A 26,532-nucleotide genomic window follows, 5' to 3' on the forward strand; every position below is an offset into this window, starting at 1 on the left:
GTGCCAGCTCCTCCTTTACCACCCCCACCGCCCCCCTCTGCACCCCCACTGCCTGGAACGTCTTCGCCCACAGTGGTTTTCAACTCAGGATTAGCAGGTGAGAGCACAGAATTAAACCCAAGTACTTGTGTAAGAAATACTCATTTGTCTTAGCTCCTGAGGGCTAAAGCCATTTTTTCAGAGGCTAGGTCTCTTGCTATCCCATGTGTTTCCTCTTAATATTAGACCATTTCTGCTAATGTAGCCAGTGAAGGTGAAATTATCTCTTTAACCTTCTTCCATCCTTCTACTCTCCAGATACAGAGAAAGGAAGGGAGATAAACTACCTTCTGAAGTATCAGTACGTTTTCCTGGGTTCAGAAAACACTTCCCAGACATCTGTGGGCACTGAGCTGAATGCTTAGGGGTCTTTTTTATTAAATGTATATGCGATTTCATCTATAAAAGGGAAAACACCTTTCTGTTTAATTGCCTGATGTAGGCTTCCAGGCATTTCTTCTCAATATTTGAGGACATCAGAGCTCACTATAATGGATTTAAGCTTCAAGGGGAAATGGTGCCGACAGCAGTATCTCCATGCCTTTAAATGTTTCCAAATAATGAATATTTTCCTCCTGTTAACCAGGAGATAGAATACAGCTTCCTTACCTCATCCTCCACCCCCAAAATAAAGTTGGGGTTGGACAGTGAAGTGAGAGAGGAAGAGAGCTACTGTAATGCCTTGAAATGTAAGTTCTTATTGTTGACTAATGGAAATGAATTTTTACTTTTTCAAAAATACTGGAAGCTGTTTTTCCAGTCGTGGTGTGTTTCCCTGGCATTTGGAATTGCTCTGCGCTTTGCCGTCCCTGTGACACTGGGACATTCTACTCCCTCATTCACCTCAGCCCCTTCACGAGGCTTCTGACGTTGATGAAGAACTACGGCTCTACAGGCCTCTGATTCCAAGGCTGCAGTAGTTTTCAGAGCCTTTGCCTGAAGTCCAACAGGCAGTCTTAACTGTAAAACATTTCCCAATCTCCATCCCTCAGAATGTCCCAGCAGTAGTTTTAGCAGCCAGTCGTCAGGGCTAATCCATCCTAATGATCGCTGAAGTCCTTTTGGACACCAGAAGGCAGCCCATACCACACTCGTTCCACAGCCAATCTATGATGTTTATACTTCCACTCTGACTTCCATAAAATTGTTAAACAAATAGATGCCTGTTCAAAATAATGTTCACAGTAAATCAGTGAGTCATTTCTACCCTTCAAGGTCTTCCCATCTGCTACTTTCTTCTAGAACTTTTATTGCTTCTGCAGGAGAAAGTTTGGAGGAGAGTCTTCGTGGAACTGTTGGATTTTGGAATGTAAAAAAACAACAAACAAAAAAACCTTATAACAAACCCCAGGAATCCGTTCCATCAACAGGCTGTCCTGAGTGATTGAGTGTGAAAACCCATAACTGTCATGTGCACTGGGCTTACTGACTAGATTTACCTCACAGCCCATAGAGCACACACCGTGAGATGTGTCTGCTGTGGTGGCTCTCATTTGGTACTGGCAAAACGTAACGTGTGATACAGCCTCCACTTCCATTCACCTGAGTTCTAACATTAGAGCTCAGAACTGCCGTGGCAGAGTGAAAGAGCCAAGAAGCTGAGGTGTTGGTGTCCAGGCCTCCCTTCCTGTCTGGTTGAATTTGTGCCTGTGCTGTGCCCACTTCTTCATTGTTAAAATTTGTTGGCTTCTATTGGCTCCCTCAATCTTAAGGTATGCTCAGCTGATTGCCAGCTGCTGCCTCTTTAGAGTTGCTGCAACTGGATGTTGCCTGCTTTGTGCCTTACACAATTTAGAGGACTGTATGTAGGATTGAAGAAACTCCTCTTTAGTACCATAAATAATTAAGCAATCAAAAGACTTTCTGTTCTAGACTCTTATGAGTCTATGATAGCTTGAGAGTAGGCAATTTCTACAAGGCCTTTAATGTGTCTTCAGTAATCATCCTTAATTTGGCTGTTCCTACTTAGTGATTGTAGCCCATTTTGCTAAATGTTTTGCCCAGTGTGTTCAGTACCTGTGTATCTGTTTGAAACTAAGAAGCCGGATGGAATCAGGATATCCCAGTAGAGTCAAGAGACAGAGCTGAGCTGATTGTCAAGGGCTTCTGGGAAGTCAGAAACCTTTAACATCATGAGGCCTCTGGGCCTGCAGGCAACAGGATGTCTTATCTCTTCAACAGGCAGTGAGCAAATGTGTTCTTCGTGGCCAAGGCAGGGGACCAGAGGCAGTCCCCTAAGTTTACCTAGTTGAGAGTTTCCTTTGCATTTTATAGAGAAAATATTACTAATGTGAATTAAGCATTTGAAGTGTAAAGCTTGCTTCCTCAAATCTATGATAGATAGACCTGGCTCTGGCCCCCTTTCCTGGGTTAGGATGTCTGTAACAGACTGCTGGGAAGTCTGTAACATTTACTGTCTCTTTAGGAGAATGTGCTTGGATCTTCAAAATGGAAATGTGAGCTTCTACTGATTATCTTTTATTTAAAACAATTGTTCATATCCTGTAGAATACCTAGCATAGTTCAATATGGCTGTTTGCAACCACTGCAATAAAATTTTTTTTTCTTTCCCTCTTCTAAAAAGGATTTTTTTTTCTTAAACAAAATAAATAATGAGTGAGTCTTCAAGGCAGGCCAGAATGGAAATGAACTTTTGGCTCTGTGCTGCCTTGTGGAATGTGTCCAAGAAGCACGAAATTCTATGCTAAAAGTGCGTGAACTGCTGAGCCTCTTGATTCTAACCATATCTAATTTTTTTTTTCAATTTTCTTTGTTCTTTCTGCTTCCACAAAAGATGGGCCAATCAAGCTTTTCTGTAGGTTGCTCCTCACTGAGTGTGTTGCGTATTTACCATGCGTTCCTGTTGGTCACACTGTGCCTTGACATCTTTCCACTGCATCTTACTTTGATCCATCATTGCATTTTGACTTTGTGTCTGCGGGCAGTCTTGGTGTTGGCTGTTGCTCCAGGTTTGCCCATATCTTTTAGTTGACACCGTAGAAGAGATTGTTGTCTTTTAAGCAGTCATCCTGGGCCTCATATGCCACATTCCTTTTGCCCCAAAAAAAGGAATATTTTTCTTTTAGTTTAGTTTTCATAGTTGGATCTAAAGCCTCAACTCTAGAAGGGTTTTAGATCTATTCTGAGGAAAAAAGGAGTGCTCCTTCACAGAACAAGGAGCTGCTGGGTAAAGTCCCTTTTTCATTTCAGTCGTCTCCCTCTGCTCTCTAGCTGGCTCTGTGGAATACCCACCCATCTACCCATCCATGCACTCGCTCAGAGCCACTTTTCTTTAGCCTGAATACTGGGGACAAGGTGTGTATTGTGGTCACCTATACATCCCTCATTAGAGCTAGTATTAAAAGCTTTTCTTGGACAACTTTCTTGCCTGTGTTCTGATCTCAGGCTTATTGCTAGTCTTGCTAAAGAGTTAAGAGCAGGGTATCTACAAATGGAATGGGAAGGTAGGAAGCAAAGGGCACCTACCGGTCACCTCAGATTATGGCAAAATCCCTGCACAGCTCCTCCTCCATGTCCCTCCACCCCCGCCCATTGCTGAAGTGCCAGATTTGACGAAGAATGGTTCCTTTGCCCCTTAGAGGGCAGCATAGACAGAAGTGATGAGGAATCTGACTTTGGTGGATAGCGGAGTCTAAGGTATCACACTTGGCGGTGGAAAGGCCTGGCTTGGCAAAAGCTGTGTTTCTGTGTTCCTGCATGCTTTTGTGTGGATTATCAGATGACATTCCTGCTGTTTACATGGCCTTTGTAACTCTGGAGGAATGAGAGGCGGCACTCTTTATCTCCCATGTCCAGTTAACTCCCAAGGAGGCAGGCAGCTGGATGAAAGCTCAGTTGGCCTTTGGAGCTCTCCGCCCTCACTTGCTAATGATGGCAGATAGTGGAACTCCCAAATAGTATGGTGGGATTCCTGGGACAGACTTGTGAAGGAGAACGTGTATAGCTAAATGGTTTGGGAAGACTTCTTTATGATGTGTAATTAATACACGGAATTCTTTAATGGATTTCCTTTTTAGCTCATTTCCACACAGTAAGAGGAGTTAGCATTTCTTCTGGCCGCTAAAAGATCCCCTTCCTCTCTGTTAAGAGGTTTTCTGTATTTTTAGTGTGTCCATTGATGCCTTCTAGTTTTACATAGCTGAGAACTGGGGAGAGCTTGTTCTTCAAAAAGAGGGAAGAAGGGACTGTCGCCATTCCCGAGAAACAATATAATGTCTTGATTTCTAAGTAGTACCTCTTTCTGTCTTCTTAAACATTTTTCTCATTTGGGGCCATTCATGGCCCTTCATTTGTTTGAAATTACTAAGCAGCAAATATAAATCCCCATTATCAAAATCATCCTCAGGAATGTATTGCTCCAGCTGAAAGTCAGCTTTTTTGATGTTACTTTTCTGGTGGTTGAGGCAGTCACTATTTGCAGTCTCTGATTGTCTTTTCAGATTGTTTGGAAATATGTACCTAAGAACCAAGAATTTAGAATGTCAAAATTCACCTTAGACTCAACCAGTGTCAAAGAAGTCACAGAGTGTTTGTCCTATCTGCCATCCAGTAATGTTAATTATTTTCTCAGAAACAGTTTATTTGTCCTAAGCATTGCCCCAGTATTGTGGCTGTGATACAGCAATCCAAATTCCTGCATTTTTTTTTTTGTTTGTTAAATCAACCCCTGGACCTTAGACAGCTTTAACAATACATTGTATTCAGTCAGCCAAATAAATGATGACCTCAGATCGCTCTGGCCAAGGCCATGCATGATGTTTTCCCGGTTTAAGAACGCTTAGGCGCCTCTTGCCAGCCTTCCTCCAGGGTTAAAGTGTCATCTACAGGGACTGTTGTCTGATTGTTTCTGAGGTCATGGGGTCTTGGTGGGGTCTTCATTTCATTCTCTCTGACATCTTTAGCTGTGAAAATTAAGAAGCCAATCAAGACGAAGTTCAGAATGCCGGTTTTCAACTGGGTTGCTTTGAAGCCCAATCAGATCAACGGCACAGTCTTCAATGAAATTGATGACGAGCGCATTCTGGAGGTATCATTCTTATGGGTTAGAGATGGGGACTGTTCTGTCCAGGAAAGACAGAATGGCTGCTCTCTTAACCTGGAAGTTTTGGTGATGAAGTGCTAGTGTTTGAAATGCCTTGATGTAAAGAAAAGAACATTTTATAATATTAAAGAAGAAAAACAAACACTGTTTCATAAGATAGCTCTAAAACTCTGTTTAAAAAGTTATTTAGAAATGAAAGTTTTGAGCATCAGTGTATGCTACAAAATATATGTTACATAGTCCCTGCCCTTAATTTATAAAAGGGCATAAAAACCCTTTATTATTGAGTTGAATGCAAATAAGAACTCAATAATCACACTACTTACCTCCTTTTGATGAACAGTTTTAGTCTGTGGTGGCCATCTATGCAAGCTAACTATTGAAAGCCAATTGAATTGTTTACTTTAGATATTTCTTTCCATTTATGTGTCACAAGTGTCACTCTACCGAAAGCAGGAAAAATTGAGTAAGCCATGGCAAAGACAGATATTAAATAGAAAAAGTAAGGTCTTTGATGCTTAAGAAACTGTCTAAATGGTGACTTTCTGAGTTAATTTTTAATAGGATCTAATTTGCCAATTTAATTTCTCCCCCAGGACTTAAACGTGGATGAGTTTGAGGAAATATTCAAGACAAAAGCCCAAGGTCCTGCCATTGATCTTTCTTCAAGCAAACAGAAGATAACACAGAAGGGATCAAACAAAGTGACATTACTAGAAGCAAATAGGGCCAAAAACCTTGCCATCACTTTAAGGAAAGCTGGAAAGACTGCCGACGAGATATGTAAAGCTATTCATGTGTAAGTTCAGGGCATTGTGGAAAATTATATCCAAGTAAGTTTAGGATTAAAAAAAGAAAATCAGAAAGTTATGAATTGATAGATAACAGAAATATTTCAATAGTAGGGCAAGATCTAAGATAAAAGATTGAGTAATTCTTGATATCCACACACTGGAGATTCCCTTTATTATGTATATACTACTTCAGGATTGAATAACACGCTAACACTAAAGAGGTGGACCAGAGATTACCCTAGGGAGTGCCGTATTAGAATGAGTAATTAATCGCTTTTGAAAAATAACATCTGGGTTGTTACATCATTTATTATCTTGGTCTGCTCTTTTATACAGGCCTACAGCAATGCTTATAGAAAAGGAAAGTTGAGCTGAGTGTTGCAGATGTTAGGAAAGGGAAGAAAATACCAGCTTTCTGTGGAGTATTGGAATTCAGTCCAGATTTCTTGAATACAAATTTTGATGGCATTTGTGGAATGCCGCAATTCAATGCTAAATACAAATATGATACAGGTGTATATTTTAGTTCATAACAATAGGAATATAACTTCTGTTGCTTTTTGCATTTTCAAGACATTTTAAACAAAGCTTAGTTCTCTATTCTTGAACTGCGTAGAAGGCGTTGGTTTTATTTACTTCTCTATTATCATTCTATTCTTGTGGCTGTGATGACTTATAAATATGATAAGGATGTTACTAAATGTTTCAGGAACTAAGTTTTCATAAACTGGTACTTCATAAATTTTAGTCAGAGACTCTAAGAGGAGTAAATGACCCTAAAAAATAATTTACTCCAATTTGGGGCTATAACCTAACAGCCCAGTGCCTCCTGTAGTCTTTCTCATTTCTGATGTGCATTCTGGTTTTTAATCTTATTTGTAGTGATGATTAAATGTAACTATTATTTGGCTCAAAAGAGATTGTTCAGAGAAAAAAAGAGAGGTTGTAGCAAATACTTCGTTCAAATTGAGCATACATCCACAGACCTGGTATTCCTTCAAGGGATGTATGCATTTAAGCTAAGACATCCATACAGTACAGGCATTTGGATGCATTTTTTTCCTAAAGAAGAAAAGAATATCCCAATCTCTTGGTTTAATTGAGATATTTTATAGAATTCACCAGATATTTCATAATTCTGTGTAAAATTTTAATCTCCTTATTTAGCAGTACTTCGCATTGTCTAGAAAACCATGTTCTTGAACCACTTAACCATTAGATGCTTCTGCCTCTTCCTAACATTTACTGTTGATTTCTAGGGCTTAAAACTAATTGGGAACCCTAATGGCTCACTAATTAAGGGCTTGGCTACTAACTAAAAGGTCAGCAGTTTGAATCCACCAGCTACTCCTTGGAAACCCTATGGGGCAGTTCTGCTCTGTCCTGTAGGGTTGCCATGAGTTGGAATTGACTCGACGGCAATGGGTTTAGAATTAACTACACCAGTAACCTAAAAACAGAATGGCAGCCTATGGTAAGGTGCAGGTTTTCAGGAAGGACCAATTAAGGTACTGGATCCACAGTCAGGAACCAGTGCAAGAGTGGGTCTTTGACAGCACTACCCTTGAACTCAGTAACGTGGTAGTTCATGAGCTGGACCAGACCAAGGTGTGGTTAAAGGGGAGGGGGTTTACTTTCTAACACCAGCCTGTCCCCATCTGCCTTCAGATTTGACTTGAAGACATTGCCTGTAGACTTTGTAGAATGTTTGATGAGGTTCTTGCCAACCGAGAATGAGGTGAAAGTGCTGCGGCTCTATGAGCGGGAAAGGAAGCCCCTGGAGAACTTGTCAGATGAAGACCGGTTCATGATGCAGTTCAGTAAAATTGAGAGACTCATGCAGAAGATGACCATCATGGCCTTCATTGGGAACTTTGCTGAAAGCATCCAGATGCTGACTCCTGTGAGTGGATCAACTCTGATGGGGGAGGGGCCCAAAGAGACATACAATCTTTTTTTTTCCCTTTAAGTCTCTCCCAAAATTGTATGTGATGGGCTCTGAAGTTCCTTCCCAGAACTTTCTTGATTATATTTTTATTTCAGCCATTCTTTACACACTGTGTATGCTAAGTAGATTTGAAAACTTACATAAAGTAAGTTTGAAAAATGGTGAATTTCTATATTCTGTATTGCTATTCTCCCTAGAAAATGCCATTTTCTGGGTCTACAGATAGATGTCCTCCGGATTTCAAAGGGTGCTTCAATACTGGGGACAAGGAAACCCATTTTCTCAAACTTGGTCCCCTCCTGAAGATACCAGTCCTCCAGCTGGGTTGGCAAGACTGAAAATGTAACTTTCATTTCTAAAAATTACCCTGTGTCTTTAGTGAACAGGCTTATAACTTTCATTGGAAGCATTAAATTCGTCACAGGAGTCTTCTTCCTCTGAAGTTTATTGCGTTTAGACTGTGGTGATATGGAATAGCCAACCATCTCTTTCTTGTTCCATTGTGTGAATCTAGTAGAGGCTTATAATTACCATAAACTTCAGTTCTTTCCCAGTTCTGTTTCTAAATAAACTTCTTAGTTGCTAATTATAGTAGCATGTCTGTTGAAAAACATGTTTTGAGAACTTCTGGAGGATGATTATATCCCTTTTGCTTTTTCCCCCCATTCTCAGACAGCTCCATTGATGTACAAATGTATCAATTTCTATCTATCATCTATCTGTCTAGTCATAAAAGTATGAATTTTATGTATTTCATGACTAGAGGTGGTGGGCAAGGAATTGAGTTCTACCTGAAGATGCTGTTGACCTTTAACTACAATCTCGTTGGTTACAGATTTTGTGATAAACAAGTTCTTACTTGTTACTGCTAATAGTTTTAGAGAAGAGCTTGTAGTTAATCATAGGGTTACCTAACATCTCGTGGGATGACTTAAATTTGTTATGCTTAGGAAAAATAGAATCTCAGCATTAGGGTTTTAAGGTCTAAATGCAGCCCTGTTTTTCTGTGTTAATTTTTAGTTTCCAATTAGAGTTTCCAATTTTTAACATGTCTTTTTCCCCCCTTCCTTCCTTTGATTGGAATCTAGCAACTGCACGCAATTATAGCAGCATCTGTTTCTATAAAGTCATCCCAAAAACTCAAGAAAATTCTGGAGGCAAGTGAAATTTTCCTCATATTCATGTATGGTAGAGCTGGCTTGTCAGCTGCATTCCTCTCCCTGGGATGCTATACTGATGGGCTTCTCTTTCCTCTCTTTGCTTGCAGATCATCTTGGCTCTTGGAAACTATATGAATAGCAGTAAACGAGGAGCAGTTTATGGATTTAAGCTTCAGAGTTTAGATCTGGTGAGTGCACTAAAAGAAAGAAAAGAACTATGTGAAGGAGAAAACAGCTGGCAGAGATGAAGTCCTGGAGTGGAGGGAGTCTGCTCTTGGAAGTTGGGATGAGGTGTCTTGATGAAGATTTTCTGCTAGTGGGAGGATAAATTGGTACAAATTTTCTGGAACACCATTTGGTAGTATTGGCAGTAACACTCAGAGCCTTAAAAATATTCATGCCCTTTAACTCAGTATTTCCATTTCTAGGACTCTTTCCTCAGGAGTCTGAATTTTGGATGCTGTATTTATAATTGCACATAATTGGCAACAATCTGAAAGTCCAACATTTTGGGAAATGATTAAATATAATAATAGTTCGTTCATACAGTGGACTCTTCTTCAACTCTTAAAATATTTGTAAAGAATTTTCAAAGAAATGAGTAGATTTGTGTTTACAGGAGTCAGGGTATAAATTGCATGGGAAGTTTGATCCCAACTAAGTAAAATATGTAGGGAAAAAAGACTGAATGGAAATAGGTCAAAATGTTAACAGGTTGGATGGGATTACAGAAATTTTTTTCTGTATTTTCTAATTTCTTTCTTTTTTTTCTTTTTGATGATGGAAAAAGATGCTCTGCTTCTCAGAGTCAAAACACTCAATGGAGCCCTCTTCCCCCAGCTTTGTGGGGCTAGAGTAACTTCTACATGAGAAAGTTGGGTAGCGGTTGAGTTCCCAGCCAAAGAGACCCGTTTATTTGATAGGGAATGTCCAGGCAGTCACAGTTCAGTCCCCCGGCAGATTGAGCATATCAGTTGTTAGCAGCATGGCAGTGGAGCGTATCTGTCTTTGGTCATCAGAGGCTCAGGAATAAGGGAGGAGCTGAGCTCTAACCGTGAAGACTGCAGGTAGGAGCGCTGCTGTGTAGGGGCACCTGCACACACTGCCAGCTCCTCGCTCCACTTCTCTGCTCATTCACTTTGTAGAGCACTAAAACTGGAGTTTGCCTGGTTTTAAGCCAGGAAAGGTGGCACAGAGGGTGAGGGGTTGGGGCACAATTGATGTAAGAAAAAATGTGAACCATTCTTAGGTGTTTGGATTCGTCTCTAATGTGTAGTAGCACACCCCCTGGTCAGTACGTCTGCCATGCATTTAACAATCAGTGGGCTGGTTCACCAAAGAACAGATTGAATCTTGAATTTCTTCTGCGAATGTTTTTGTCAGCCTGTTGAACAACTATACCCAGTTATTCACTCTGGATGGGAAAATGTTATCTGGTGGGTAACATTCCTATCATCCTTTGTTCTTGCACCCAACCCGCGTTCCCTTTTGTTTTCAGCTGTTAGATACAAAGTCAACAGACCGGAAACAAACACTGTTGCACTATATATCCAATGTTGTGAAAGAAAAGTATCACCAAGTGTCCCTGTTTTATAATGAACTTCATTATGTGGAGAAAGCTGCTGCAGGTACTTGATTTCAGTGATTAACATTATTAAGTGGCTTTAATCGTGGGGGAACCATTCCCTGCTTAACCCACTCTCCAGAACCTCTCTAAGAAAGCAAGGCCTTAAGAAGTCGGATGCTCTGGACTGAAACATATCCACTCCTGACAGCAGTAGTGAACACGGATATGAAGGTGACTTCTCTCAGTATCTTCTGGAAAGATCCCAGTCTTAGCGCCTTGTGTACCTTCCCTTTTCCATTCTTGTCCTTTTTATTCTTTTTGCTGCTGTTTGAAATTTAAGAACGTGAATCTGAGAGTCACTCCCAGTGAACACTTTAATTTGATTTTCTACTGTCTACTTGCTCAGGCGTGGCCATTCTAAACGTTTTGCCTTTAGCCTGAGTACAAGTTAAATTACCAGTACTGCTTGATTGTTACTTTGCTATAACAGTTATGCATTTTATCATTTTAAACCATCAGTGACTCAGAGATAGCTGGGATGTGCAAGGTGATAGTATCCCAAAGTATAAATAAGAAAACTGACATTATTTGAAGTTAAATGTCTTGCCCAAGGTGACTTTAGTAGAACAGGATAGAAACAGGCCTAGGGCCCGCGTCTTCTTACTTCTCATGTAGCGTATCTTTCAAGATACCATGTTTGCTCAAAACAATATTAGGTTAGAAGAAGTAAGGGCATAGCAAATTGATCTTGCAGTTAGTTACAGGCAGTGATTTTCAAATTGCTCTCTTGAACCGTAAGCAGCCAGGGTGTTTATTATAAATTCAGATTCCTGAGGCCTATCTCAAACTTACAAATCGAATCTTTGAGGGCAAGACCTTCTCTGACTTCTTCATACAGTTAATGGCTGTGGCCTCTCTGTTTTTACTGAAGTGCTCTTCACTACCCTCTATTACATGATTTATCAGATTTTATTATAACAGTTTGCATGTCCATTTCAGCCTATGTACTTCTTAAGGGTATAATCAGGTTTTATTTATCTTTTAAATTCTCATAGCCTCTGACAAATTGGATAGTGGGAATACATGAATGAGTGAATGAATGAAAGGGCCACACTGTTATTGGGACAGATGCTGCTGACTGAGCAGTCAATGGAGACTGAGACGGGGAGATGGTTTTGTGACTACTACGAACTCTGATGCAGGCTGAGACAGACTTACTGAGGGCTCGGTGCTTACTTAGGCAGTTACCAGGAGTTCTGTTTGGCGAAACGGTTTTCTTCCTTTTAAGTTTCCCTTTGCCTAGATTAGGGGTTCTTTAACATCAAATTCTAATTTAGGAAAAATGTTAAAAAGAAAATTTCCATCTTACTAATAAGTAGCACATTTGATTTGACCCAAGCGAGATTCCCAAAAGTAATCATTTGAAAAAAGAAAACAGTGGGGAAGATGGGGAGACTGAGGCACCCTCTGGCTGAACTGTTCTTTCTGTGTTTGCTCTATGATACTCAGGTAGCTGACACAGATTCTTTATACCTTCATTCATTCACTCCTTCATTTCCCCCCCTTGGCTGTTTGTTCACTCATTCTCTTTTACTCACCCAGTAACATTATTTGAGTGCCTGCTGTGTACTTGACACTGTTGTAAGCACTGGGAGTCAAAGATGAATAAGACATTGTGAGTCTTGTGAGAAGAAAACATATCACATTGTTCTGTCATTTGCCCATGTGCAGAGCTGAGTCAGGCAACGAGGAGCCAGAGGTGGGGCCGGGGTAACTGCCTCAGGAGACTGAAGGAGTGTCCTGCTCTAGGGTGGGATGGCTATGCTGCAGATGAGAAAGCTCACGGTGAACCATTTTGAAGCAGGGAGGGGGGTGTTTAACATAAAAAGAGAAGCTGTCCAAGGTTGTTTTCAGTCAGCCCTAATGGTCAACACAGCTAAAGTTTAACCAACAAAATGCTACCCCCTGCTGGAGAGCACCAGAAATGCAAACAAGTATAGAAAGGCACACTTCTAAGTGTTCAGTAGAGGATTAATGTCTTGGACCCATCACAGTTAAGGAATCTCTGACTATACAGGCAAACTGATAATAGACTATCTCTTGTAAGAGAAATGGAATGTTTGTGTACCAGCATAGGAGCTAGAGTCCACACTTGTTACCTGAACTCCTTCTCTGCCACCTCCTAGGGCAGGCCACATGTATTAGTTTTCTAGGGCTGCCGTACCAAAGTACCACGAATTGGGTGGCATAGAAAAACAGAAATTTATTCTCTCATAGTTCTGTAGGCTAGGTGTTCAACTTCATGGTGTCAGCCAGACCATGCTGTGTCCGAAGGCACTAGAGGAAGATGTTTTCTCGTCTCTCCCAGCTTTTGGTAGCCTCAAGTGTTCCTTGGGTTGCAGCGGCAGCCTAACTCCATCTCTGCCTCTGTCTTCACATGACCCTCTTCCCTCTGTCTCTGTGTCTCTTCTGTTCTTTTATAGGGATACCACTTAAAAGGAATTAGGACCCACTCTCCTCTAGTATGACCTCATGTTCACTGATAACATCTTCAAAGAGCCAATTTCCAAACAAGATCATGTTTATAGGTACCAGGGGTGAGGATTTCAGCGTATCTTTTTGGGGCATACAATTCAATCCATAACACCACGTACCCTCTTTATTACTCTTTACCAAAATGGGCTAATGGTAAAAATGAATTGGGACATGCAAAGAATTTAATGCAGTGCTTGGTGGTTGAGCACCCAGTAAATTAATCACATTCAAGGACCTCTGCTCAGAAAGACGGAAACTAGATATAAGGCTCTTGAGTAACCATTTATGTCTCTTAAGAATCTACTTAGAACTTGACTTACTGACCAGACTAACCGTAGTTTTAACTTTGCTGCCTGAGGTTCACTGGGCTATTTCTTCTCTACTTCAGTCTCCTTGGAGAATGTTTTACTGGATGTCAAGGAGCTCCAGAGGGGCATGGACTTGACCAAGAGGGAGTATACCATGCATGACCACAACATGCTGCTGAAGGAATTCATCTTCAACAATGAGGGGAAGTTGAAGAAGCTGCAGGATGACGCCAAGATTGCACAGGTAAGTACTTGTGCCCCTGGACACCCACAAAGTAGAAGAGATGGGATCCCTAGAGCTACATGTGGTGCAGGCCCTGGTTGGTGGAGAAATGTTCTATTGTCCTGTTTGCTTAGCGTAGATTTGTTACGTAGCCAATGATTATTACAGGAGGGGGAGAGAATCTTTCTGAATGTTGTCCCTGGAAGCCCCTGACCTGCTCATTCTCCTTTTCTAATTTTGGATCTTTACCCTATTCTCTAGAGTCTCTCCCTGTCCTGTCCCCCTCACCTTTATTCCTAGACTCCCTCCTGCATGAGTCCTTCATTCAGTAATTAAACCAATCTGTATCAGGCCTGTGCTTAGCAAAGCAGTGTTCCAGCTGTATTGGGTGTCTGTAGACCTCGATCTAAAAATCTTATACTGTGTTGGGGATTGCCGATACATAAGCAAACCTGCAAAACAGTGCAGAGTGAACTATACATTATGTAGAAGGGGAAGTGAAGTGTGGTGGGGACTCAGAAAGCAGACTGAGTGGAATGGCCTTCCCCCAAGACCGTCTTTCATCACAGAAGGGTTCAAGCAGAGACTGAGTGTCCACTATGTGGCGATACTATAAGGAGCATCAAAGCAAATTGGGATTTGGAGTCAGAATGTCTTACCTGGGGTCCTTGTAACCTTGTTGGTTTTAAGGAGTCCTGCCATGGCCTTAGGAAACTCTTGCAAGGAATGGTGTCTGTGTGCATGCGTGCATGTGTCTGTGTTTGTGTGTAGACATGGCAGGAGGTCCCAGAGATGAATTCTTGTGTCTCGCTATTGCATTCTCCTGGTGGTCTTTGTCGAGGCATTTGGAGGAAACGTGGCATCTATAGAAGATTGTGGGAGGTGAGGGAGGCCCCAGGGGTGAGAATGCTGTAGGAGCCACTGCCTCCTCACTGCTGCTTTGCTCTCCTCCACTGCTTCAGCTTTCCCCCACGGCATCAAGTTTCATTGCTGGAATTAATGAAATTCAAGAGAAATTTGCTTCTTCATAGGATGCCTTTGATGATGTTGTAAAGTATTTTGGAGAAAACCCCAAGACGACACCACCCTCTGTCTTCTTTCCAGTCTTTGTCCGGTTTGTGAAAGCCTATAAGGTAACTAGGAATACCGTAGTCCTTAAAGCTCTCCTTTCCAATACTTCTCAAGAAGGTGTCCTCCATGAGACAGGTCTGAGTCTCAGCTGCTGCACAGAAGCCTCCTCTGTCCCTTTGGGCAGCGTATCCAGGTGGTCACTATGAGATGACAATCCGCTGTGGAGGCTGAGAGCTTCTTGGGCCCTCACTGCATGCTGGGCTTGCCCTCACCAAGGCAGTCCTGGGGCTCAGCCAGAAAACAAAAGCTCTTGGCCACCCCCTTGGGAGAATTCATCTGGATGGGGCAAATGGGACACTCCAATATCATTGTTGCCCCACTGACAGTTCACCTACACAGGTGAGGTGAAGGGCTTAGAAGAATCCAGGCCTCCCTTGGCATCATATATTGATTAAACAGGTGAAAGAAGTGAAGCATGACCTGGTACAAAGGTGCATGTTGGAGCTGAGGTCAGGGAGAGCCTCCTTGTGTTAATCCTGGCCCAGGTTTTCAGACCTGTTAGACTGACATTTCTCCAGCGGTGCCATTAGGTATGATCATTCTCTGGTGTTTCTATGGCTGGACCAATAATGGCCCTTCCTTTAAATGGGAGGCCCTCTTCGGCGTACCAGGGGCCAGGGTCTTAGAAAAGCATGGAACCTGAAGAGGCATCTGTCCAAAGAATTTGTCCCTCTAGAAAGAATGATGAGGGTGTTAGAGGATTCTGACCCACTTAGGAGGCATTTCAATCTATACTATCTGGACTTGTCTATATACAACATTGATAAAGTAAGTGGAGGATAGTGTGTTTATTGTCGAGGGGAGGAAGGGATGTAGCAGGGTTATCTATGTTTGAGAAGCATCATACTGGAAATAGTAGGTCACGTCCCCAGCACCACTAGAGGCTGATGGCTTTAGGCAGTCATCCTTGGGCCTTTTGCTGCAACTCAGAAGGTTAAAATATTTAGCCATCTTCTGCTGTTAGCGGAAGGAATAGCGTCCTTGGCAGTGAGGATGAACACAGACACAGCACAAACTCCACGTGCAAGACAGACACTGGGAACCAGAGCAGCAGGAAGGTCACTGGTTCCCAGCCATGACTGTGGTGCTCTGGAGTTCACGTCTGGTGGTGCTAGAGTGCTACAAAGATGCCTCAGGTGGCGCTTGTTACATGCTAGGACCACATTTCTTCAAATGAGAAATTAGAAGTCTAAGGCCTAAAGGGAAAATATACACTGTTTTAAAATTGTATAAGACAAGTTGGGAAGTGCCCCTGGCTGGTCTCAGAGCCGCACACTTCAGCAGGAACATGCGTAGAGCAGAGGAGCAAGAAGAGAAGCTGCCCTTGGTGATCTGCGGGCTGTCACAGATTATGATTGTTCCCAGTGGTCTTGTTAGCTGGCTGGGTGAGGTGCTTGTCCATCAGTGACACTTAGGGGATGTTTTACTTGAGCTAGATATCACACATAACCTCCCTGCCTGGCACTGACCTAGGGGCTCCAATGGTCAGGTTTTAGGAACTCACCTGTCTTCCCTTTTCCAAGTATGAGCCAAAGTGAAACAAAAGACAAAAGCAACAGAGATCAAAATGTGAATGTTATTGCTCATAAAAGCTGGATTGGAGGATGTGGTGTAAACATGGATCTCTGAGCTTACACTTTGCCTCCAAATTAGACAAATGACTTGCCCATCAATTCACAGCTGGACAATTAGAAGTCTCTTTAGAGAGACAGCTTAAGAGAATGCCCAAGAGGGCTGAGCTGAGGTGAACCATTTCTTCACCCAAATTTATCAGATTAGTCACTCTGCCTCCCTTGGTAAGGAGTGAGCTGTGGAGAGAGAGGTCAAGAGTGTCACACCAGTGAGGGCTCCAAAGGAAACAAGAGGCCGAGGGAATAGTGTTTTTCCCCTAACAGCAGACAAAAGGCAGAGGAATATTAGATCCTGCTTTCAGAGAAGTGATAGATAGGTGGGATAGATTCTGGAAGCAAAACAAACTCACAGAAGTCACTAAGCACAGCTGCCAAAAGGATAGGTCCCCACCAAATCTGCAAGGACTGAGATGAAGGCGCAATTAGAGCAGGGAGACAGTTATCGGAGAGGACATCTGGATAAGATGTATCTCTGACCACCAGATTTTGAAGAGGTGTGATATAGACAGACAGTGAAACATGAAATTAAAATTAAATGTAGACATAAAGTATAGATCTTCTAAACCTTCAGTTTACTCTAACCTCTGGCTCACTAAGGATCCTCTAAGAATGACTTTGTAAAATCTTGACAAATGTCATTTCCATTGACATAGTTTTTCTTTTGATCCAACCAGCAAGCAGAAGAAGAAAATGAGCTGAGGAGAAAGCAAGAGCAAGCTCTCATGGAAAAACTCCTGGAGCAAGAAGCTCTGATGGAGCAGCAGGATCCAAAGGTAAGATGTGCCAGACCAAGATAGGCCCTCATGTGTGGAGAGGCCCTTATGGCTTCTCTAGAGCAAGCAGTAGAGAGACTGGCAAAGGCCAGATTTCACAGGATCCTTATCACTCCCTTCTAGGACTTGGAAACTTTGCAAATGGAAATTTGTTTATTCATTACACTGTTCAGCAACCACTGGAATGAGGCTAAGAGCTTGTTTGTGTGGCATTTCCAAGCTTATAGAGATCTGGGATTTGAATCTTAATGGGATATGCAGAGAGGCCACACCAAGTAGCCTGGCGACTGGAGGGCTTAGGGTTCAGAGAAGGCTCTGTGGGAATGCCTGGTGGTGCTGGGTCTTGTTTGCTAGGCGGAGTGGCAGGGAGCACTTCAGGGAGGGGAACATCATAGCTAAAGATTATGAAGGTAGACAGGTTAAGTTATTCTTCATCATGACCCTTTGCACCAAAGTTTAAAAAGTAGATGGTTATTACCAGCTGCCTCTTGTTCCCATAGGATCCAGCCTTCCCACTGTTGCCAGCTGGTGTTTTGTGTGTTCTTCAGTGTTTCTGTTTTTACTTCCCAAAAGCTTCCTAAGTTTGTCTGCATTTGAGCAGAATGTTGGGATGGTGCTGTTGGTATTTTTGGCTGAGGCTACTTATCAGCAACACAATGTTCAGACACATTTTGGATTTCCCAAAAGCTGGCACAACTAATCTCTGCCATTCTTCCTTCTCAGTCTCCTTCTCATAAATCAAAGAGACAGCAGCAAGAGTTAATTGCAGAGTTAAGAAGGCGACAAGTGAAAGATAACAGACATGTATATGAGGGAAAAGATGGTGCCATTGAAGATATTATCACAGGTAAGGGATATTTCCTCACTGTGGCCTGTGGAGATCCTACTGGCCTCAACCAGAATGGGCGGCATGCAGATATTTCAGCTTCTTTTGTCCAGGGTTTGCAAGTTCTTCAGTTGACTATATTCAGATCCAGAATTATGTAGGGAGACTCCATGCTAGTGTTTGGAATACATTTATAATAAGCATGTATGCTGCCCACCAAAGAACCCCAACACTCTTAGATAAATCGCAATCTCTTATTTATAAATGTTGGAACCCTGTAGGTTTCAGCAGGTCTCTTTCTCCTAGTGGTTTTCGATTTTTTTCGATTTGCCACCATGCTCCGTTTTCCTCTTCGTGGCCACTCCTACCCACCTGCCTGATTAATAAATACTGTGGATAAGGCCCATTCAGCTTTGTATTGACCACAGTGCATGCAAGTTTTCCCAATATGCTGTTTAGCATCCTCTTAACGCATTCAGAGTAACTGAAGACTAATGTGAGATCAGGCGCTGATACTTTTATTGGTGGGCCAACAGTCTTCTAACCCAGGACTGAGAACCAGTCCTTTTATCAGGTAGGAGTGGTGCCTAATCCAGCTTGGTCCTTATCTAACTAAGTCCTAGCCTAATGCTTTCTGCTCAAACCAATTCTCAGGAGTTTTGGCAGTATTATACTTCAGGACTGTATCTCGGGCTACCACCTTGTGGCGGTGGCAACAAGTGGCTTTCCTTTCATATCTGTTGAGCTGTTCATCAGCTTCCCATATACTTAAAATTTTTATTATGGAAAATTGCTGTTTTTATTGTCTTTGGAATATTTTCCATTTTCTAACCCTCTCCCAAACTCCAGATTGAATAACTCTTTGAGACCTTTGTTAACTAACTTGGGTATATATTGCCTGCCCCCTTTCCTGCTCACCTTCCCAAGCCCACCCCCAGGTATGATTAACAGAGCACTAACCATGTACTAATGCAATAGATCTTGGCATTTTACTCTCTTCTGTTTGTCTTGTTTGGCTGTCATTTTCGATGCAGTGCTGAAGACTGTGCCCTTTACTGCTCGCACCGCCAAGCGTGGCTCTCGATTTTTCTGCGAACCTGTTCTCACTGAGGAATACCATTACTAAACTATTACTCTTTCTCACCTGATGCTCTTAAAAGGTTGCTGTAGGTTTTTTGACCTCTTATGTCTCTCTGTATGTCTGTCAGGGCCACCCAACATGTGAGCATGAAATTGCCATCTCCATAATGTTATAATTTGTGTTGTCCTCATGCTGCATGGTTTTGCATTTCAGTCATTACTACTTACTCACTGCCACTTTCAACACATACATGTATCCACATAGTTGTGATAGACCGGGTATGTGTAAGAGTTGAAGTAATAGAACTGCTTGCAGAAATTTTCAGAAAAATTGTAAATAGAGCATTTCTTTGAGAATTAAGATTGGGAACAACTAGATTGTCAAGTTTTTGGGCTAATATCTTTGAACAGAAAATGATAGTAATAACAACTATTATAATCAATATTTATTGAGCACTTACTGTATTCTGAGGTTTACAGATATTAAACCAGCTCTTTTCTGTACCTACTTAACATCCTTTGATAGTAAAATGAGCTGCTATACTAAAGTGCTAAGGGATGCGAAGTGCTCTAATGTTGCAAAATAATTTGTAGAAGGAATTGGTGAACTATGCATAACTTCAAATTGTGCCTTTCTCAACTGTGTTATCCAGCCCATTGATATCATCTGCATCATGATGGAGCTCACAGAACAAAGTTAACAAAGGGAGCACTTTTGACTTAGAAGCACGTATAGATGATTTAGGCTGATGTAGCCTCACAACATCCTGCCCTGCCAGTCACTTTTCCCTCTGAGTGTCATGCCCAAGTTCAGCTATCACCAATTTCATGTTAGAGCAAAGCTTTGAGGCAGGAAATAAAAAACTTAGATCTCCCATCCTCTTACTCACATTTCTTCACTGGTGGCTCTGTTCCATGTCAAACCCAGGTTATTTCTTCTGTGATGAAATCATATCTTGACCTGCTTCATTGATCAGGATGGTGGCATCAGAAATACTAATACTCATCACTGGGAAATACCACTTTTCTTAGGATTCAAAAAAATGATTGCATTTTCCCAAGAGGTAAACTGCTTGGGCTTAGTTCTTAATGGCTAGATGAAAAACAGACATTTCCTCAGTGCCCTGACAAGGGAAACACATAGTCTAATTGGAAATATCCATTGTTTGACTCCTGTGCTGGGATTGACATGGAACTGGGTATGTGTCTATTTTGTGGCATTAACTCTTCTATGAATGAATTGCACTTGTGTATGTTCTTGTCTGAAGATATCAAAGGATGTGGTGTGTTGTTGCCTGCTCTGCAGTGTACTTTCCCACCAGTGCTTATTAACAGGCTAGAAACTGTCATCTGCTCGGCTGATGTTTGCTGTCAGTTTTGCTGCTGGACTGTCTTCTTGGAGCCAATCTTCAAAGCAGCTTGGAACTGGGTGGTCAGAGAGCTGGGTGGGAAGACCCTTTTATCCTTCCCTTGTTTTATCTAACACCTCTCATGGTAATGGCCTCCCACTCTCTCCTCCTCTGTTGGCTAACATGCCCGGGAATGTTAAGCACTAAGTTGAGTTGCTTTCCATTTTCATCCCATTTTTACTTAACCATCATTTTGTGTTTTTGTTTTTTTTCTATTTAGCCTTAAAGAAGAATAATATCACTAAATTTCCAAATGTTCACTCGAGGGTAAGGATTTCTTCTAGCACACCGGTGGTGGAGGATACACAGAGCTGGCAAGCATCACTTTTTACTTAGCTTCCTCCTCTCTCTGTATGCAGATCAATGGTTTCAGTGTATGGCTGAGGGTAATACTGGTGAGAGTCTGACCAGGGAGAAGTCTTTTCACCTCACATTCCAAAGATGTGAGGCTAGGCCTCTCTATTGGACTCCTTTTTGGCCTGCTTCCATGTTCTAAAGTGTGATGGCTTGGGCAAGGGTATTTGATGATGATTGTACTTGCTTTGGGTGCTAGGTTTCCCTTCCCTTACTCCCTTCTTGGCATTCTTCAGTTAACTCCATTTTGATCTAAAGAAATTGAGAACAGGTCCTGGCTGGGGAATATGATGTATAACCCTGAAAGTGGGATTAGGATTTTTAGGGAACAGAGCTGTAGGTCGCTGCAAATCCTTAACCAAAAGTACAATTGTGACCTTCCATTACTACTCTGGGGCAGGAAGCAGGGATGTGAGAGATTAAAAAAAAAACCCACGAAACCAACAAAAAAACCCTAGTTGCTCTTGATTGTGACTCGCATGGCAACTCCATGTATGTCTGAGTAGAATTGTGCTGTATAGGGTTTTTAATGGCTGTGAACTTTCAGAAGTAGATTGCCAGGTCTCTTCTGAGGTGCTTGAGTGGATTCAAACCACTAACCTTTTTGTTAGTAACTGACCCCTAAACATTTATTATGCAAAACTATTCCTTGCTTGAATTTAGAATTCCAGTGTGCAGTGCCAGGAAGGTAACAGACCTGAGTATAGCACTTAGTTCAGCTTGTTTTTGTCAGGTAGGAATTTGGGCCCCATATTGCCAGATCTTCCAGTTTTTCAAGAGAAGCCAGAACCTGTTTTTTGTTTTTTAATGCAAATTACCAATTTTAAGATCAGGAAACTGTAGTTTTTAAAATAATGAGGAGGCCAAACATTCTATGGGCTAAGTATAGTCCATCAGCTCCATTTTCAACCTACTGAGTAGATGAGATTTTACAAAAAGAAAATTCAACATGGTTTAATTCAACAAGGTTTTTTTTTTTTTTTTTTTTCCAAACGTCAAGCATTCTGCTGTGCACTCACACAAACTGGAGAATGCAGGAGGGCCCACACAACTTCACCCCTCTAATGAAAAACCAAAAATATTGGGTGGCAGGGAATGGAGTATTATTTTGAATTTAGATTTATTTAATAGTGAATGTGAACATTTTTCTAATTCACAAAATAAAAAAGCAACTTTCGCTAACTTAATAGAGTGAAAATATAGAACTGTAACCTGTTTTTGAGGTTCCTTCCTTGATCAAAACTTCAAGGAGAAGATAGGACAGGGAAGTCTGTTTAATTAGTTTTGCAGTTTAAAAGTTAATTTCAGTTGTTGATATTTAGGTTTCTGAGGGGTGGTGAGGTGGGGACTAAGCCACAGCTACTTCCAGTTGAAGTTATTTCAAAGTAAGTTTTCAAGCTAGGCTGTCTGGCCAGTGACAGAAATAATCTCCTATATCTTATCTCTAAAAGTGCCAGAATCCCACCAGTATTACATCCTATTTTGATTGTAAATATTGAGGGCGAAATCACATCTTTGGCTCAATGCTCAATGAGTTTGAAGAGCCCATTAGCTGACTCTTCTACACAAGCTGCTTTGATTGGCTGCCAGCGGGCCTTTGTCTTGCTTAGACACAGGACATTAAAGGTTGCCATTCTCTCATCGGTGCTCTCCTTTTTACAGATCTTAGAAACCAGCCATACAGACGAGCCGATGCGGTGAGGAGGAGTGTCAGGAGGCGCTTTGATGATCAGAACTTGCGTTCTGTTAATGGTGCCGAAATAATGATGTGAGCTCAAGACCTGCCTGCATGAATAGAGGGTGTGCGTGAATGAAACTGTGCCCACATGAACGTGCTAGTATTTAACGGCAACCTTGAACACAGATAAAATATTCTTAAGGGCTCAGATTTAGCAAATACATAGGAATATTAAAAATAATGGGCTCTCCTTTCAAGCCTTGTTAACAAGTGCCTAAACGTGGAAGTACCTGCTCAGATTAATCAAAGCAATAGGATCTGATTTTTAAACCAGTATGTTACAGTTTTTTAACCAAAATGTAAATTTCATATTACATTCATCACCTGTCATTGTGATTGTCCCATGATGGCCCACCCTGGTTTCCCAGTAAGTTGTAAATAACATGGATGCATCTGCTGTGGGCTACCGTTGCTGAGCTATCTTTTAAGGAATTAATTTTGTGTTTCAGCCATACCCATTAACTTTGTATCTTTAAGGGCTTACAACATGGAAGAAGGAAATAAATGATAAGCTTCTCCTTCTGACCATAACCAAGTGCAAACAGGATGCAGTTACAGTGGCACAGAAGTCACTCAACCCTTTGTCTCCAGTTTCACATTCTACATCTTCTGTGTTAGGGTATGATGCCCTGTGAGAGACGTTCACCAGTATGAATGCAAGGCTATGATGGCATAAAAATGTTGTTTAAGTTATTTGCAATACTGTGTTCTTCAGCTAGAGGCAGCTTTTTAAATAATGCAAATGTATTTATTAATTAGCCTTAAAATTAACATCTCAGTAATCAGTTTTAGGATTTCTGAGGACCATTATGGGTCAATCCTGAGAATAGAAATTGGTGTCTTGCTAGTCAAGCCAGGGAGAAGTTTACTAGCTCTATAGATAAACATTCAAGATTACATCTACTAGCAGTAGTGTTAATAACCTGGCCTTATTCTACTGACAATCGTAGGGTTTCCCTTTTTTTTTTTTTAATTGGAAGAAGATACATTTGGCATCTGTATCAAAGCTGTTAAGAAGTTCTTGTACTTCCCAGATTACTTTATGGGGAATTGGAATGAAGTTGCTGAAGTATTCACGTTGGAATTAAATGATACATAATGGGACTAAATGGCCAACTAAGCCACTGATTTTTCCTTCCTCTCTGGCAGGGCACTTGATTCATTTCAAAGTAAAAAACTGGACTGAAGCTAAATCTGTACTTTTCATAATATACATTCTGCTTCCGGCTTACCTTCTTGGTACATCAATTATTAATTGTAAAGTTTATTGTATAGTATTTAACCACGGAATTTCCTACTTTATGTTGTGCTTATGTGACCCCCTTGGTGAAAGTCCCATTTTCCTTGGATAATGTGTAGTTATCTCTTTTTAAATGTACAGATATTTTGCTATAAAATTGGTGCAGTTTTTTTTATGGTTTTTACACTTTAATTCCCTCCTAAGCCTCTGGGTAATATTGTAAATATTGTTAAAATGCATCAGCCTATGCTACACAATCTGAATGTTATTTTAACTTATAGTTTTTTTTTTTTAATATATATATTTAAACTACAAGGACAGTTTAGGGATCAGTTACCATATTTCATTTTAGCATACCTATTTACAGAAAGATTACTTTTAAACTGTCACCTGCTGGCACATTTCCATAAATGTGTACTTTAAAAAGAACATGCCAAGATTTTGTCTTTCTGTTGATTATATTCATTTTGATGAAAATAACTATCTGACTGTGAAATAACCCAAGTAGTTGGTCCTTTACCACAAAGCAGCTGTTTTCCAAAGCTCGATGCTGAAATGCGTATTTCAAAATAATTGCCTATTTATTAATCTACAAATGGACAATAATGTTGGCATGTTCTTTTCTGTTTATTAATGGGCCTGCTTCTTAGCAATATTAGAAATGTTTTATAAAAGCAGTTCATGTTACTTTTCTGGTCTTTTCATGGCATATGAGCAAATAAACGATTTACACTACTATCCTGTAATATGTTGTAGTCTGTTAATGGAACATTTTTTGGGGGAGGGGCTTAAGCAGTTTTATGTAGACTTGTCTTGCTAACTGAACTTTAAATCTATTTGGTCAATTTTAGAAGAATCCTTCCCTATAGTAACTCTTAATCACTTGCTGTATTAAATGTAGGCACCAAATTAAGTGAGGGATACATCTCCAAAGTCATAAACTTACTGCTTCCAGAGAAATAGCACTTGTTTTTTGTGAGATGTCACTCCCTCAAGCTTATTCTAAAGCATTAGGGTATTGTGCAGATACAAGTATATATGAACTGCACAGCAGTAACCCTGCATCAACCAACTACACTGGTTGGCAAGATACCTGCAGGCAGTTGGAGGCCATTTGCAGGCCACCAGTGCACACATACTAATATCTGTAATGATGACTCTTAAGTCATCAAGTTGTATAATATTTAATATAGTCTTATGAAAGCAAGGAAAATCGTAATTCATTTTATAAAACCTTCCAAAGGGCTTTAAAAAACTTAGAAGGGGATAGTCATTTAAGACATTGTTACAATAAATGACCATTCTTTGTCACTATTATCATAGCCATGCTTTATATTTGTCATGCTTTGCTGTTACATGAGAAAACTGACTTATTGAAGAATTAACTGCCTTGCTCAGTCACAAATCTAGTAGAGGAAAGAGCCTGTACGTGCCTTGGTCTTTGATCCCAATTCAGTGCTTTTCCCACTACGATACAATGTCATTGAAGCTCTATTTTAAGGGTGAAAAAGTTAAATTCTGGAGTTGGTAAGAATCTCTAGTTCGCTTTTATACAAGTGCCTAATAGAGAAATTTTTAAAGTCTCAAATAGTCCACAAATTCAGAATGTTTTCAAACCCAAACTGTAGCAGTAGGTTCAAATGAGGCAGATATGGTTAGGTTTAGGGTATTATATACCAGTAGCTCCATTTCAGACACATTTATCACTGACTCAGAATTAAGCACCCTGTTCTCCACTCCCAAACCCCTAACACTAAAATTGACTGCAATGCTCAGCAACCTGCCTGGCTCTACACTCAGCACAGAACAGGACTTGATACTCATCACAGTCTCTGCTTTGGTTCAACATACTAGATTTTTCTCTGAAGAACTATCTAATTTTACACTGGATGATATACTTTTTAATACTAGTTTTACAATTCACATACATATTAACTTTATTTAGTAAAACAAAACTCGCTTAGCTCTAATATATTCATTTTTCTAATTTTTATTGCTTAAATGTCTGCAAAGATGAATATATTAGCACAGTTCATACAAAAGGATTAATCTTTCCCATTTTAAAACTATTTAGAAAAGATCTGAAGAAACAAATGCATGAAGAAAGTGTTGATGTACTTTTTTCTGTTTTTGGTCTTTTTAGAAAGCAGGTATTATTACACTGAGAAAACAATGTGGGCATCTAGCAACTCATAGCACAGAACTCCTTGTGAGAGGTGCTTCAAGTAAAAAGTTGACACATCCAAATTATTTAGTAAATAAGATGCTGTTTTTTCTAATAAATTATATTTATTTACAAAAGGTCTAATTTTATATGAGGTTCTTTATTTACATCAGAACAATATATAAACAGAAGAGAAAATCTGGCAATTACAAACACAGAAAATAGAAACCTTGTTTCCCCCATTACTCACCTTTCAGAACAATTCCTCAGTTTACTTGTAGAGGTAGGCAAGAAGACTAACACCTACCAAAAATGTTTGCAGGTAAGACCAAAAAAATGTTTATAAATAGCATATTTAGATACCCAAGGAACAGCATAGAAGAAAAGCATCAAGAAATGGCTTAGCTTGAATCTGAAGGAATTAGGCAGCCACTCATTGTTTTATAACCTATAACTGAAAATTAGGGGGTTTATCCAGGTCCCTCATATGCAAACATCAACTTATTTACACCTAGGGCAATACCATCAAATTGTCACAATTACCAGTCAG

General features: G+C 40.7%; 1 protein-coding gene across 3 annotated transcripts in view; it reads left to right on the plus strand.

Moving 5' to 3' along the window:
* Window positions 1-26,532, plus strand: part of FMNL2 (formin like 2) — a 341,516-nt gene extending 314,984 nt beyond the window's left edge. Inside the window, exons 15-27 of one of the 3 annotated variants that reach the window (XM_023730404.1) lie at window positions 1-97; window positions 4,962-5,086; window positions 5,698-5,900; window positions 7,564-7,798; window positions 8,932-9,000; window positions 9,111-9,191; window positions 10,502-10,631; window positions 13,494-13,657; window positions 14,668-14,769; window positions 17,073-17,171; window positions 17,895-18,018; window positions 20,707-20,753; window positions 22,503-26,532. The exon at window positions 1-97 is cut by the window's left edge and continues 122 nt beyond it. In XM_023730404.1, the coding sequence (XP_023586172.1) occupies window positions 1-97; window positions 4,962-5,086; window positions 5,698-5,900; window positions 7,564-7,798; window positions 8,932-9,000; window positions 9,111-9,191; window positions 10,502-10,631; window positions 13,494-13,657; window positions 14,668-14,769; window positions 17,073-17,171; window positions 17,895-18,018; window positions 20,707-20,753; window positions 22,503-22,541 (1,515 nt within the window). In that variant the 3' untranslated portion in view covers window positions 22,542-26,532. Of the gene's footprint in view, window positions 98-4,961; window positions 5,087-5,697; window positions 5,901-7,563; window positions 7,799-8,931; window positions 9,001-9,110; window positions 9,192-10,501; window positions 10,632-13,493; window positions 13,658-14,667; window positions 14,770-17,072; window positions 17,172-17,894; window positions 18,019-19,031; window positions 20,838-22,502 lie in introns of those variants that run through there. The other 2 variants (XM_023730402.1, XM_023730403.1) reach the window with 2 other exon arrangements.

The sequence above is a fragment of the Trichechus manatus genome, unplaced genomic scaffold (genome assembly GCF_000243295.1).
Source record: "Trichechus manatus latirostris isolate Lorelei unplaced genomic scaffold, TriManLat1.0 scaffold00036, whole genome shotgun sequence".
Lineage (NCBI taxonomy): Eukaryota > Metazoa > Chordata > Mammalia > Sirenia > Trichechidae > Trichechus > Trichechus manatus.